Source organism: Carlito syrichta, unplaced genomic scaffold (assembly GCF_000164805.1).
Source record: "Carlito syrichta isolate Samal-C Ts95f unplaced genomic scaffold, Tarsius_syrichta-2.0.1 Scaffold312719, whole genome shotgun sequence".
Taxonomy (NCBI): Eukaryota; Metazoa; Chordata; class Mammalia; order Primates; family Tarsiidae; genus Carlito; species Carlito syrichta.
Window position 1 is genome coordinate 367,702 of NW_007256815.1, and position 12,817 is coordinate 380,518.

The 12,817-nt window shown below is 54.1% G+C and overlaps 1 protein-coding gene across 1 annotated transcript in view; it reads left to right on the plus strand.

The window, feature by feature from the left end:
* SLC39A4 (solute carrier family 39 member 4) overlaps positions 1 to 9,405 on the plus strand; it is an 11,426-nt gene extending 2,021 nt beyond the window's left edge. Inside the window, exons 2-13 of the mRNA XM_008069982.2 lie at positions 5,035 to 5,269; positions 5,829 to 6,113; positions 6,569 to 6,764; positions 6,889 to 7,031; positions 7,119 to 7,290; positions 7,607 to 7,779; positions 7,916 to 8,053; positions 8,130 to 8,264; positions 8,441 to 8,495; positions 8,611 to 8,763; positions 8,837 to 9,024; positions 9,118 to 9,405. Of these exons, the coding sequence (XP_008068173.2) occupies positions 5,035 to 5,269; positions 5,829 to 6,113; positions 6,569 to 6,764; positions 6,889 to 7,031; positions 7,119 to 7,290; positions 7,607 to 7,779; positions 7,916 to 8,053; positions 8,130 to 8,264; positions 8,441 to 8,495; positions 8,611 to 8,763; positions 8,837 to 9,024; positions 9,118 to 9,246 (2,002 nt within the window). The 3' untranslated portion in view covers positions 9,247 to 9,405. The remainder of the gene's footprint in view (positions 1 to 5,034; positions 5,270 to 5,828; positions 6,114 to 6,568; positions 6,765 to 6,888; positions 7,032 to 7,118; positions 7,291 to 7,606; positions 7,780 to 7,915; positions 8,054 to 8,129; positions 8,265 to 8,440; positions 8,496 to 8,610; positions 8,764 to 8,836; positions 9,025 to 9,117) is intronic.
* Positions 9,406 to 12,817: the final 3,412 nt, after the last annotated feature.

Genomic DNA, 12,817 nt, shown 5'->3' on the forward strand with positions numbered 1-12,817 from the left:
ATGAGGTCTCGCTGCCCAGGCGGGTCTTGAACCCGCGGGCTCAGGTAATCCACTCACCTCGGCCTCCCAAAGGCGCAGGATTACAGGCTGAGCCACGAGCCCGGCTTATTCTAGTAACCTTATATAAGTGAAAGCACTTGTCCTTTTGTGACTAGCAAGTTTCATGTAGATAATGACCTCAAGATTCATCCATGTTGTAGCATGTGTCAGAATTTCCTTTTTAAGGCTGAATAATATTCCATTCTATGTATATGTCACATGTTGTTTATCCGTTCATCCATTCATGGATATTCGAGTTCTTTCCATCTTTTGGCTGTTGTTAATAATGCTGTGAGCCGGGTTTGGTGGCTCAGCCTGTAATCCCGCGCCTTTGGGAGGCTGAGGTGAGTGGATTGCCTGAGCCCGCGGGTTCGAGACCTGCCTGGGCAACTTGGCGAGACATCATCTCTACAATAAATCAAAAAACTGAGCTGGCTGTGGTAGCGCGCACCTGTAGTTCCAGCTACTTGGAAGGCTGAGGTGGAAGGATCGCCGGAGCCCAGCAGGTCAAGGCTGCAGTGGCCGGGAGCGGCCACTGCACTCCAGTCTGGGTGACAGAGTGAGACTCCGACTCAAAAAAAAAATAATAATAATGCTGTGAACATGGGTCTCCAGTCTGGGTGACAGAGTGAGACTCCGACTCAAAAAAATAATAATAATAATGCTGTGAACATGGGTCTGTGTTTTTGTTTTTCATTAAGGCTAGTTGGTGTTTTGTTATTAAGATGGGAGAAATTGCAGGGAGCTTGTTGGATGACAGGAGTGCAAAACCCAGAGGACCAACTGACCAGGGAAGCTGGCTGGCTCCAGAGCTGGGAAGAAGGTGGCCTGCTGGGAGAGGTGGAGGCACATGAAGGGGAGAATAGAGGAGGTTCATGGCCTAGCACTGAGGTCCACTGGGGAGGCCAGCTGTTTACTGACCTCCAAGGATGGGTCTGTTCCTGGACCCAGAGACATGGGAGGGCTGTGACAGCCAGGTCTAGGCTACAACCTTTGCCCAGAAACAAGCCTTTGAGCAGTGGGTGGCCAGAGGCTGCAGCCAGAGGCAGCCAGCTTGGTCCTGACTTCCAGCCAGCCCAGTGGTCCTGGGTGGTACAAGAGGAAAAAGATCACTGCATCTTCAGAGCTGTGTGTAGAGTCCAGCTGTGTGTCTCCAGGGCTCAGAAATCATCTGTATTCCCAAGCAGGTTCTCCCTATGCCCTCTGCTGCCCAGTCCTCTCTCCAGGGCCCTCCAGAGACGCCACACTTTGGGTGAGCACAGCCAAAAGGAGTATGTAAACTAAGAATTATAAGCCCTCAACTGACTGAACAGACCATCTCTTGGCCAAGAGGAGCCCAGGATGACCTCGAAAACTGAGTTCTGGGTCACAATAGGGTAGAAGATCTGATATGCCTTGTTATTCTCACACCTTACTAACCACTACAAGGGAGGACCTCCCCCAAAACTTATTTATAAGAGATTATGTACTTTTTTGTTGTTTTGTTTTGAGTTGGAGTCTCACTCTGTGGTCCAGACTGGACTGCAGTGGCACAATCACAGCCACTACAGCGTTGATCTGCTGGGCTCAGGTGATACTTCCACCTCAGCCTTCCAAGTAGCTGGAACTACAGGCACATGCCATCATGCCTGGCTAATTTTTTAATTTATTGTGGAGATGAGGTCTTGCTAAGTTGCCCAGGTTGGTCTTATACCCCCGGGCTCAGGCATTCTCTCCTCTACCTCCCAAAGTTTGCGATTACAAGTGTGAGCCTCCATACCCAGTAGATTGTGTACTTCGTCATCTTCATAGTACTCTCCATTTGATACAATACACCTATTGAGATGCTTTTTTCACTACTCAAAGGTTTTTGAACTTGTCAATTTTGATGCCTTTTAGTGCTTCCACTATTTTTGGTTTTGCCTCTTCCACATAGGCAAAATGTTTCCCTTTGAGGACTTTTTTCATCCAGGGGGGTAAAAAAAGTCACTTGGGGTGAGATTGGGTGAATAAGGAGGGTGAGACACAAGTGTCATGCCTTTTTTGGTAAAAAAAAACAAAACAAAAAAACTGCTGAACACTCAGCCCGGTGTGGGCAGGTATGCTGTCATGGTGGAAGAATCAGTTACTGCTGTTTGCTGCAACTTGGGACATTTCTTTCACAAATCATGACACAACCTTCTCAAAGTTTTCAGATAGAAACTGGTTGACTGTTCCAGAGAAAAAATTCCAAGTGTATTACAAGGGGCCTGCCTTCCAAAAGATAATTCTGGGGTTTCTTTGGGTGCTACCCCCATATTAGGCTATCTTCCTTACAGGAAAACAGAAACCAGCCCTTTCAAAAGACTTCACCACAGATATCAATCAACACCTGACACTGCCCCTCATTTTTTGCCTGATAAGAGAACACCAACTACAGAGTGGTTCTGGCCAGTCCATGAAGGGTGTACAGTAAAGGTTTTCATGTCCCCTTGCTGACATCACATCCCCTGTTTTCATGTTCACCTGTTGACATAAGAAGGCTGAAAATTTTACCCTTGGGTCATGCTAATGCTGCCATTTTATGAACATGGGTCCCAGGAAGGGACATGAGCTTCATTTGTTCCGGGGCATGTTTCTCCTTTCATAAACACTCTTGACCCCTCCTATAGCTTACTGAATAAGTATATTCAGCCACCTTGGTCAGCATAAATTCCTGTCTTATTCTTCCCTCTCCCAAAGTGTCTGTTTCTGGCTTCTGGCCGAAGGCAATCCAGCCTACCAGAATGGCCACCCTGCAGGCTGAAACCCTTTATGAGAAATAAAGCTCTCCTTTCCAAATTGATGAGCCTTGTCATGGGTTCAGTTGACAGGCATCATACTATCCATTGTATTGGTGCCAGGTGGGGTACAGTGTGTTGCTCTGTGGGTTCTTTAGAAAAGCATTTTAGAGCAAGTCCCAAGTATAGTTTAAGACAGAATTTTCTAGAAATAGACATCCCAAGTATAGTTTAAGAAAGAATTTTTTTTAGAAATAGACGCGTTTTATGGTTCCCTTAAAATAAGGCACATGCTCACCTTTGACAAGAAGTTTTATATACTTTTACAACCATAATTAAGCAAACCATGAACTAAGAGCAGTGGGCTACAGTCATCTCTTTTGATTACCATCTCTCAACCTTGTAAGGTCACAGACTCCTAAATAATTCAAGTTATTGGCTAACTAGATTTTGGCTTTTCTTATTACATCATGTCTATGTATTGGGTAATTCCCTATTGTTTCTGTGATCTACTGCACTGATAGATCCACATTCCAGCCCGCAAGGTGGTCAGGTCTGGTGTGCCTGGTCAGTAGGGTGGAGGTTGTGTACCGATAAGAAAGATGTGAAGCCGGGTGCAGTGGCTCATGCCTGTAATCCCAGCACTTTGGAAGGTAGAAGTGAAAGGATTGCCTCAGCCCAGGGGCTCAAGACCAGCCTGGGCAACCTGGCAAGACCTCGTCTCTACAATAAGTTTTAAAAAATTAACCAGGTGTGGTGGCTCATGCCTGTAGTTCCAGCTACTTGGAAGGCTGATGCAGAAGGATGGCCTGAGTCCAGCAGGCTGAGGCTGCAGTAGCCATGAGTGTGGACTGTACTCCAGCCTGGGCAACAGAGTGAGCCCCTGACCCCCGCCCAAAAAAAGCCTGAACACTTACCTTATTTTGTTTTATTTTTTTGGTAGAGACAAGGTCTCACTATGTTGCTCAGACTGGTATTGAATTCCTCACTTCAAGCAGTCCTCCTGCCTTGACCTTCCAAAGTGCTGGGATTATAGGTGTAAACCACCATGCCTCGGCAATTCAAAAACAAAAACAAAAACTTATCTATGTCTAACCTGCACTGAATAACATGCATCATTATGTGTGAGGTCTGTGGGAGAAGCACTCTGACTCCAGAACACTGTGGGCTTGTCCTGCCCTTCCTCTCCCTGCACATGGCAGGACAGTGGGGACAGAGTCCTTGGCCTCAGGTTCACAGCTCCCCATTCCAACCACGCTCACAGGACTCAGGGTAGGGTTGGCTGAACCCGGTGGGAGGGGGTAACTACATTGTTCCTGCAGAAGGCACAGCTGCCCTGAGATTTGGAGGGTGTCAGCTCCCTGAGTTCTGCTCCTTCCCCCAGACTGCCACCCAGGTAGAGATAAGGCCTCAGGTTCAAAGGCCAGAGAGGGAGCCAGCAGGGACAGGCGGAGCTGAAAGCCCTATCCTCCCCCCACCTTCACTAGGCCTAGAGATTGGGATCCTGCCCCAACCTCTTCCTGACCCCGAGAACCCCTGCCAGGTGGCAGCCAAGGCCGAAGTCCCAACTTTAGGCTCCCTTCCTGTTTGTGTTGGAGCTTTGGACATTTCCTGGGGATTCTCTCCAGGGGCCCCTGAGGAGGGGAGCATGACTCAGCAGGCACTCTTTTGGTTCCCTTAGACTCCAGCCCACTGCAGTACCCACCAGAGATCCCAGCCCAGGACCTAGTAAGAAGGTCCTGTGTCCCCATCCCCAGCTGGGGCAGCAAAGGCTCTGGAGGTTATCTAGGCTAACCACACTGGGAGCAGCTGGAAAGGGCAGAGGTGTGGGCCTGGGGGACTCCGGTGTGATTGTGTAGGGTCCAAGCACCTTTGTCCCAGGTCTCCCAACTTAGGGACAGCCCCCAGAGAAAGGGTCACAGAAGTGGATACCCTGGCCCTAGGGGGCCAGAGGAGGTGGCCCTGGTCCACCACTCTGGGAAGGTGGTAGGCAGGGGAGCAGATGGATGCCCAGATCCCCACACAGAGGAAGAGGCCCAGTGCTTGCCCCCCCATGAGCTGGGGCCCAGGCTGTGGGGTAGGATCTGCCGCTGGAATGGTTAACCCAGGAACCTCCAGCAGCCAATCACAGAGCCCTGCAGGAAATACCTGGGAGAGGTCCTCGTGTTGGGGCCGGGCAGATCAGCCCAGCCCCAGTCTGGCCCCAGGCAACCTGAGCAGCCCTTAGCCAGCCCAGACTCACTCGGCCTCCCCACAGCAACGCCAGCAAGTTGGAGCTGAGTATGGTAGTCCTGGCCGGGCTTAAGCCTGGACTGCTGCTGGCCATGCTGATGGTGACAGCAGCAGCGACAGCAACAGCGACAGCAACCCCACCCGCCAGTCTACTGAGCCTGCTTACCTCCGGCCAGGGCTCTCTGGACCAAGAGGCACTGGGCGGCCTGTTAAATACGCTGGCGGCCCGTGTGCAGTGCACCGAAGGGCCGTGTGGAAAGGTAACAGCCCCACCCGACGGGTCCCCCAGCCCCAGCCCCTTCCTGCCCGCTCCACCCTGCCGGCCAGCTGCAAAGGGCCCTGGGCAAACTCCAGTAGGCGGGCCAAGGCTTATGGCTGAGCACTTGGGCACCCTGGACCTGCCTGTAGGCCTGAGCCCATCCCCCTCCGCTCAGGGGCTCACACAGGCCTGCTCTCTCCAGGGACGCACAGCTGCATTTCTCCCCAGAGCCCCCACCCCACCTCTTCTTGCTGTCCCCCAGGCCATCAAATTGGTAGTGGCTCCAGGAAAAGAACACCTGGGGGGCTGGGGAACCCTGCTAGGGACCCCACTGTGTGCACTCATGTCACTGAGGCAAGCAGAACCAGGGCCTGGGGAGAGGAAAGGGCAAGGGGGTGTGAGAGAGAGGATGGTGGAGGGGTGCTGAATGTGAAGGAGAGCAGAGAGGGGCCCTCTCAGGGAAGTGGCAGCTCCTGGCATACAGGCTCTCTTGGCCCGAGCCTGCCTGTCCCTTCCTGGTGGACCCAGCCTGGCCCCAGCCCACCCGTCTCTGCCCACAGTGCCTGTCTGTAGAGGATGCCCTGGGCCTGGGCATGCCTAAAGAGCCAGGGCCCCTGCCGGGACCAGTCCTGGAGTCCAGGTACATTGCCCACCTTAGCGCCGCTGCCACCCTCTACCTCAGCAATCCTGAGGGCACGTGCGAAGATGTTCGGGCTGGCCACTGGGCCTCTCATGCAGACCATCTCCTGGCCCTGCTTGAGGGCCCTAAGGCCCTCATCCCAGGCCTGAGCCGGCTGCTGCAGAGTATCCAGACACAAGCTGTGAGACAGACCACTGAGGAGGAGGTGAGGGTCTAGGCAGGTTGGCTAGGGCTGAGGGTAAGGGAGGTCCCAGGACCAGCGAAGTGGAGCTACTTAGGGAGCTGGGCCTGGCTGCATGGGTGGAACATTCTTCTGCAAAGGTTTCAGGGCACCTGGGGGCATATGGGGATACACTCAGGAGGCTGGAGTGGGGTAGGGATTCATAAAGGGATATAGTTGGGGACTACAGGAGCCCCAGGAGGGTCCTTCACCAGAGATTGGGGGCCAAGAAGGCTCTGGAGCCCCAGGGAAAAACCCAGAGGGCAAGGTGGGAGCCGGCTGAGGCCAAGCCCAAGTCTTAAGTGAGAAAGAGGCGGTGCTGAATCTGCAAGTGCTTTGAGGAGGTTGGTGGAGCAGATCCTGGGAGTCAGTGGGAAATATCTCTGGGGGGTCAATGGCAAAGATGAAGGCTAGTAAGTCACGGCCATCTCATCCTCCAGACTTGCGTAGACATTCCTCAATTGCTGGAAGAAGCAGAGGGGGCCGGGGCTCCAGGCAGCCCTGGTGCAGTCCTAGCTGCCTTGCTGGACCATATCGTGAGTGGGTCCTGCTTCCGTGCCTTGCCGAGCCCTCAGTACTTTGTGGACTTTGTGTTCCGGCAGCACAGCGGCGAGGCTGTCAATATCACACTGGCTGGTAAGGCCTGGGCTAGGCACAATGGAGGGGGGAGGGAGTACCTAAACCCCCAGCTTCCATGTCCCTGGGGGTCAGAGCTGGAGCCCACACAGACTTGGTGCACCTACTCTGTTTTCCCTACCAGAGCTGTCGGCTTTGATGCAGCGCCTAGGGGTGGGCAGAGAGGTCCATAGTGACCACAGTGACCACAGTCATCACAGGGAGGCCAACCATCAGGACCCTGTGCCCTTTGCCACCTCAAACAACAGCTCCAGTGTGTGGGACATGGTAAGTAGCCTGTGGGTTAGGGTCCTGGGGTAAGATGGGGCCCCTCAGGCCTGCTCAGGCCCCTGACCCTGTTCTACCACTCCCCAGGTATGCCTGAGCGCCAGGGATGTAATGGCTGTGTATGGGCTGTCGGAGCAGTCTGGAGTGACCCCTGAGGCCTGGGCTCAACTCAGCCCTGCCCTGCTCCAGCAGCAGCTGAGTGGGGCCTGCAGCCTTCAGCCCAGCCTCCCAATCCAGGACCAGCTCAGCCAGGCAGAGAGTGAGTGCCCACTTGCCCCGAGTTGTGCTGGCAGTGCAAAGGTGGGGGTCTTGCAGGGAGGAGGGAATGGCCACTGAGGATAGGCAGTGTAGAGAAAACTGGGCAGGGGCTGAAGATAGAAAGAGTAGATGCAGGAAAACGTGGGGGGCTTGGAGGGGAGTGGGACTTTGAGGCAGGAGGGTCAGCATGAGCAGAACCTGGCCCACTCTGACCACCTGCAGCCCTGGTAAGCCCTAGGGTGCCCCCCTAAGCAGGGACTGGGGAGCACAGGCAAGGAAGGAGGCTCTCATGGAGGCCTCAATCTGCCCCCCACCAGAGTATCTATATGGCTCCCTGGCCACGCTGCTCATCTGCCTCTCCGCGATTTTTGGCCTTCTGCTGCTGACGTGCACTGGCTGCAATGGAATCACCCACTACGTCACACAGACCTTTCTGGGCCTGGCGGTTGGTGCACTCACAGGCGATGCCCTCCTGCACCTGACACCCAAGGTCTGCCCTTCCCTGCCAGGACCCTCCCTTCCTGATGGATCTCCCAGGCCATATTCCCCCCGTCCCCAACCTATCGCCCCTTGTCTGGGGGTGAGGGGGACCTGGGGCCTCCAGCTCAGCACTCCCTGCTCACCAGGTGCTGGGGCTGCACATGCACAGTGATGAGGGCCTAAGCCCACAACCTACCTGGCACCTCCTGGCCATGCTGGCTGGGCTCTACATCTTCTTCCTGTTTGAGAACCTCTTCAACCTTCTACTGCCCAGAGACCCAGAGGTCAGGCTCCTTGATACTGGACTGGGTGGTTGGGTGGACTGGGGGCTTGGTGGGCCCTGAACAGCTACTCCCACAGGACTCAGAAAAGGACGGGCCCTGCAGCCACGGGAGCCACAGCCATGGGGGCCACAGCCACGGTGTGTCCCTGCAGCTGGCACCCAGTGACCTCAGGCAGCCTAAGTCATCCCACCAAAGCTCCCACGCAGACCTGGTGAGTGGGTGCCAGATTCCCCACCCCATGTGGAGCCCCCTCCACGGACCCTTCCCACTCTCACACTCGAAGCCCCACCCAAAGCCCTGTGCCCCTGCCTCCAGCACTGATCCTGGGATTCGCCACTGCACCCCTCCTCCACCACCCCGTCAGAGGCTCACCCACACTCCTCCCAGGTGGCGGAAGAGAACCCAGAGCTGCTGAGCCTGGAGCCCCGGAGACTGAGCCCAGGTAGGCCTTAAGGGAGACCGGGGCTGAGGGACCTGTGGTTTGTGCAAGGAGTGGGTGAGTCCTGGGGGCGCGGTAGTGTGGGGACAGGCCAGACTCACGGCCACCATGCCCGCAGAACTGAGGCTGCTACCCTATGTGATCACACTGGGCGACGCCGTCCACAACTTCGCAGACGGACTGGCCGTGGGCGCCGCCTTTACGTCCTCCTGGAAGACCGGGCTGGCCACCTCGCTGGCCGTGTTCTGCCACGAGGTGCCGCACGAGCTGGGTGAGCGCTGGGGCGGGGCCTGCCGTGGCGGGTGCGTCAGTGGGCGGGGCTATTGACGTGATCCTGCCCTCAGGGGACTTCGCGGCTTTGCTGCACGCTGGATTGTCAGTGCGCCGAGCGCTGCTGCTGAACCTGGCCTCAGCGCTCACAGCCTTTGCTGGCCTCTACGTGGCGCTTGCAGTCGGAGTCGGTGAGGAGAGCGAGGCCTGGATCCTGGCTGTTGCTACCGGCCTGTTCCTCTACGTGGCGCTCTGCGACATGGTCAGGATGGTGTGGGGAGGGGGCTGCTCCAGGGATGGGAACTGACCAGGGGAGCCAAGCTGGTTGCTGACCCGGTACCCACCTGCTCCTCAGCTTCCGGCCATGCTGAACGTGAGGGACCAGCGGCCCTGGCTGCTCTTCCTATTGCACAACGTGGGCCTGCTGGGCGGCTGGACCGTTCTGCTGCTACTATCACTGTACGAGGACAACATCACCCTCTGATATCCCTGCCCCAGTCTTGGACCTTTGACTCTGACTCCCACCCCTGCGTTATCTCAGCCCCTTGGACCTACCAGGCACCCCTAAGCCTATAGCCCAGAAACTAGGAGGCCTTTAAGAATCCCCAGCCCCAACTCCAATAAACACACTCTTGTCCTTGGAGCCCAGCTGTGTTTTCCTTGCTGGGAGGTAAAGACCTTCAGCTGAGAAAGGCCAAGGAGTGTGGCACTACCTCCTTCCCCACAAGAGTGCCTGGCCCCAAGAAGAAGCCCTCCAGGCAGCCAGCCCCAGGCCCCTCCTCTGTGATGTGGAGACCCTGCCTGAGGAATGGGGTCAGAGGAATTCTCCAGTGTGCGTAGGCAGTAAATGGGGTCAATCAGTAAGCAAACTTGTTTACTCATAGCAGAAAAGCCAAAATAACTAACAGTGCTTACACAGATGGGGGCTTATTTCTCTCTCTCATAGAAAACAAACTTGAAGATCAGACTACAGTGTGTGGCAGCCCCTGTCCCCAGGGCCTGGGTCTTTTCCATTGTCCTCAACAGATGTGTCCATCCTCAGAGTTCTCCTCAGGCTGGCATAATACAGCCTACCACAAGCTGGGTGCCTTAAAACCAGAAATTTATTCTCATAGTTCTGGAGGCTAGAAGTTCAAAATCAAGGTGTCAGCAGAGCCATGCCCCTTCTGAAGTCTCCAGGGGAAGAGGCTTTTTCTTGGTTGTGGCAGCATAACTCTGATCTCTGCCTTTGTCTTTACATGACCTTTTTTCTTGTGTCTGTCTCTTCTCATAAGGACACCAATTACATTGTATTGCCAGCCCACCCTATTCCAGTATGACCTCATCTTAACTAATTCTGTCTGTAATGATCCTATTTCTTGCTTCCTTTTTTTTTTTTTGAGTTGGAGTCTCTCTCTGTCGCCCAGACAGACTGGAGTGCAGTGGCCGCTCCCGGCCACCGCAGCCTCGACCTGCTGTGCTCCAGCAATCCTTCCGCCTCAGCCTTCCAAGTAGCCGGAATTACAGGCATGCGCTACCATGCCCAGCTGATTTTTTGATTTATTGTAGAGATGAGGTCTCGCTACCCAGGTGGGTCTCGAACCCACGGACTCAGGTAATCCACTCACCTCAGCCTCCCAAAGGCGCGGGATTACAGGCTGAGCCACTGAGCCTGGCAATGATCCTATTTCTAAGTCACATTCTGAAATGCAGGGGGTTAGGTCTTCAACATATCTTCAACAACTGTGTGGACACAATTCAAATCATAACATTCTAGGGTTCAAAATGGCTGCAAGAGCTCTAGCTATCACATGCACTCTATAGGTAGCAGAAAGGAGGCAGGCGGAAAGAGCAAAAGAGGTAAGGAGCCCAGGAAGCATCACACCCAGCTTGCCATTCACTCAGTATCACAGGTACATGAACAGACAACCAGAGGACCATCTCATGCTCCCCAGGCCTACTTGTGCTGGAGGGAGGAAGGAACCACATGGAGGGATCTGAGGCAAATTGGGCAGGAAAGGCCATGTTTTAGACCTCCTTGACCTGACACTCGTCCCCAGGACTAGGAGATGGGGGGAGCATGGGAAAACCATATGCCCCAGCGGACTCCAAGAGACTGACTCTTCAAGAACCCTCACCAATCCCACAAGAGATGTTTAGCATTTGCCACCTCCCTCCTTAACCCATCCCACAATACTGTGGGGGGTGGGAGAAGTGCAGAAAACCACCAGCTCCCAGCACAGTGCCTGCCCCAGGGGAACCTTGAATATGTCCTGGAAAGCAGCATCCACTAGTCCTGTGCTGCAGGGCTGAGGGAGGACTCAGCTAGCTTTTGGAGAGCAAGGATCTTTGAGCAGTGAAGCTGAGAGCTCCAAACCTCCTAGGACTTTTACTGGGAGCCCCATCACTCTCTCCTCAGCCTATGCTGGTTCAGATGCCCCTTTCTACATGCCCTGCATCACTATCTTGTCCATTACAATCCCTCCCTGATCCCCTCTCCAGTGCTTCCAAACTCCACCTCTACTGACAGGCTTATTTCATCTCTCTCTCTCTCATTATTATTAGAGTCGAAGTCTCACTTGTTGCCCAGTCTGGAGTGCAGTGGCATGCTCACAGCCACCGCAGCCTCAACCTGCTGGGCTCAGATGATCCTTCAGCCTCAGCCTTCCAAGTAGTTGGAACCACAGGCATGTGCCACAATGCCTGGCTAATTTTTTTTTTTTTTAGAGACAAGATCTCACCAAGTTTTCCAGACTGGTCTGGAATGCCTGGGCTCAGGCAAACCTCTTGCCTCCACCTCCCAGATTGCTGGGATTACAGGCGTGAGCCACCATGTCTGGCTATTTCACCTCTTATTGAAGAAGGTCACCAGGCAGGCCTGCCTCTGTCTTCCCACTCCAGCCCTGCAGCCCCAGCCCCTCTGTCACCCTCTTTTTCTCCTCTGACAAATAGGGCAGGATCTTAGGCTCATCCTACCTGCTGCCACCCTCCCTAAGACTGCTCCTCCAGTATCCCTGGCTCTTTCCACACTAACCACCCCTCTCCCACAGATGAGCTCTTTTTCATTTGTAAGGACGTTGCTGTGTGGCAGGTCCCTCTGAGAGTTCTGTGGGCACTGCCTTGTTTAATCAGAACAAGAGGCCCTGGGATGTAGGAACCAGGGCTTTACTCATGTGTCCTAGGTGAGAGTTTTCTTCTGACTTTTTTTTTTCCAAGTCGGAGTCTCACTCTGTCACCCAGGCTGGAGTGCAGTGGCATGATCACTGCCACTACAACCTCAACCTGCTTGGCTCAGGCGATTCTTCCACCTCAGTCTTCCAAGTGGCAGGAACTACAGGTGCATGCCACCACACCTGGCTAATTTTTGATTCATTATAGAGGCAAGGTCTTGCCAAGTTGCCCAGGCTGGTCACGAACCCCTGGGCTCAGGTAATCCTCTTGCCTCTGCTTCCCAAAGTGTTGGGATTACAGGTGTGAGCCACCATGCCTGGCCTTTTAAAAGGGGTTGGTAGCCTGGGCAAAATAGCGAGACCCTATCAATACAAAAAAAAAGTTAGCCGGGTGGTGGTTCATGCCTGTAGTCCTAGCCACTTCAGAGGCTGAGGCAGGAAGATTGCTTGAGCACAGATGGATGAGGCTGCAGCAAGCCATGATTGTACTAGTGCACTCTAGTCTGGGTGGTAAAGCAAGACCCTGTCTCAAAAATAACATCAATAAAATAAAAAGAGATTGGGTGTGGCTCAAGGGTCACACACCTGCCTGGGTATCCAAGTGGCCCTTCATCCATTGTTCAATGAGTAACAGATTCGGATGTGATGCAAACACATATTTCTATGCCATTGTCTTGGGTATCACTATACTTCTAGATTTTCTTGTTTTATTTCTTTTATTTATTTATTTATTTTTGAGTTGGAGTCTCACTGTCGCCCAGACTGGAGTGCAGTGGCCGCTCCCGGCCACCGCAGCCTCGACCTGCTGGGCTCCGGCGATCCTTCCGCCTCAGCCTTCTGAGTAGCCGGAATTACAGGCATGCGCTACCACGCCCGGATGATTTTTTGATTTATTGTAGAGAGAAT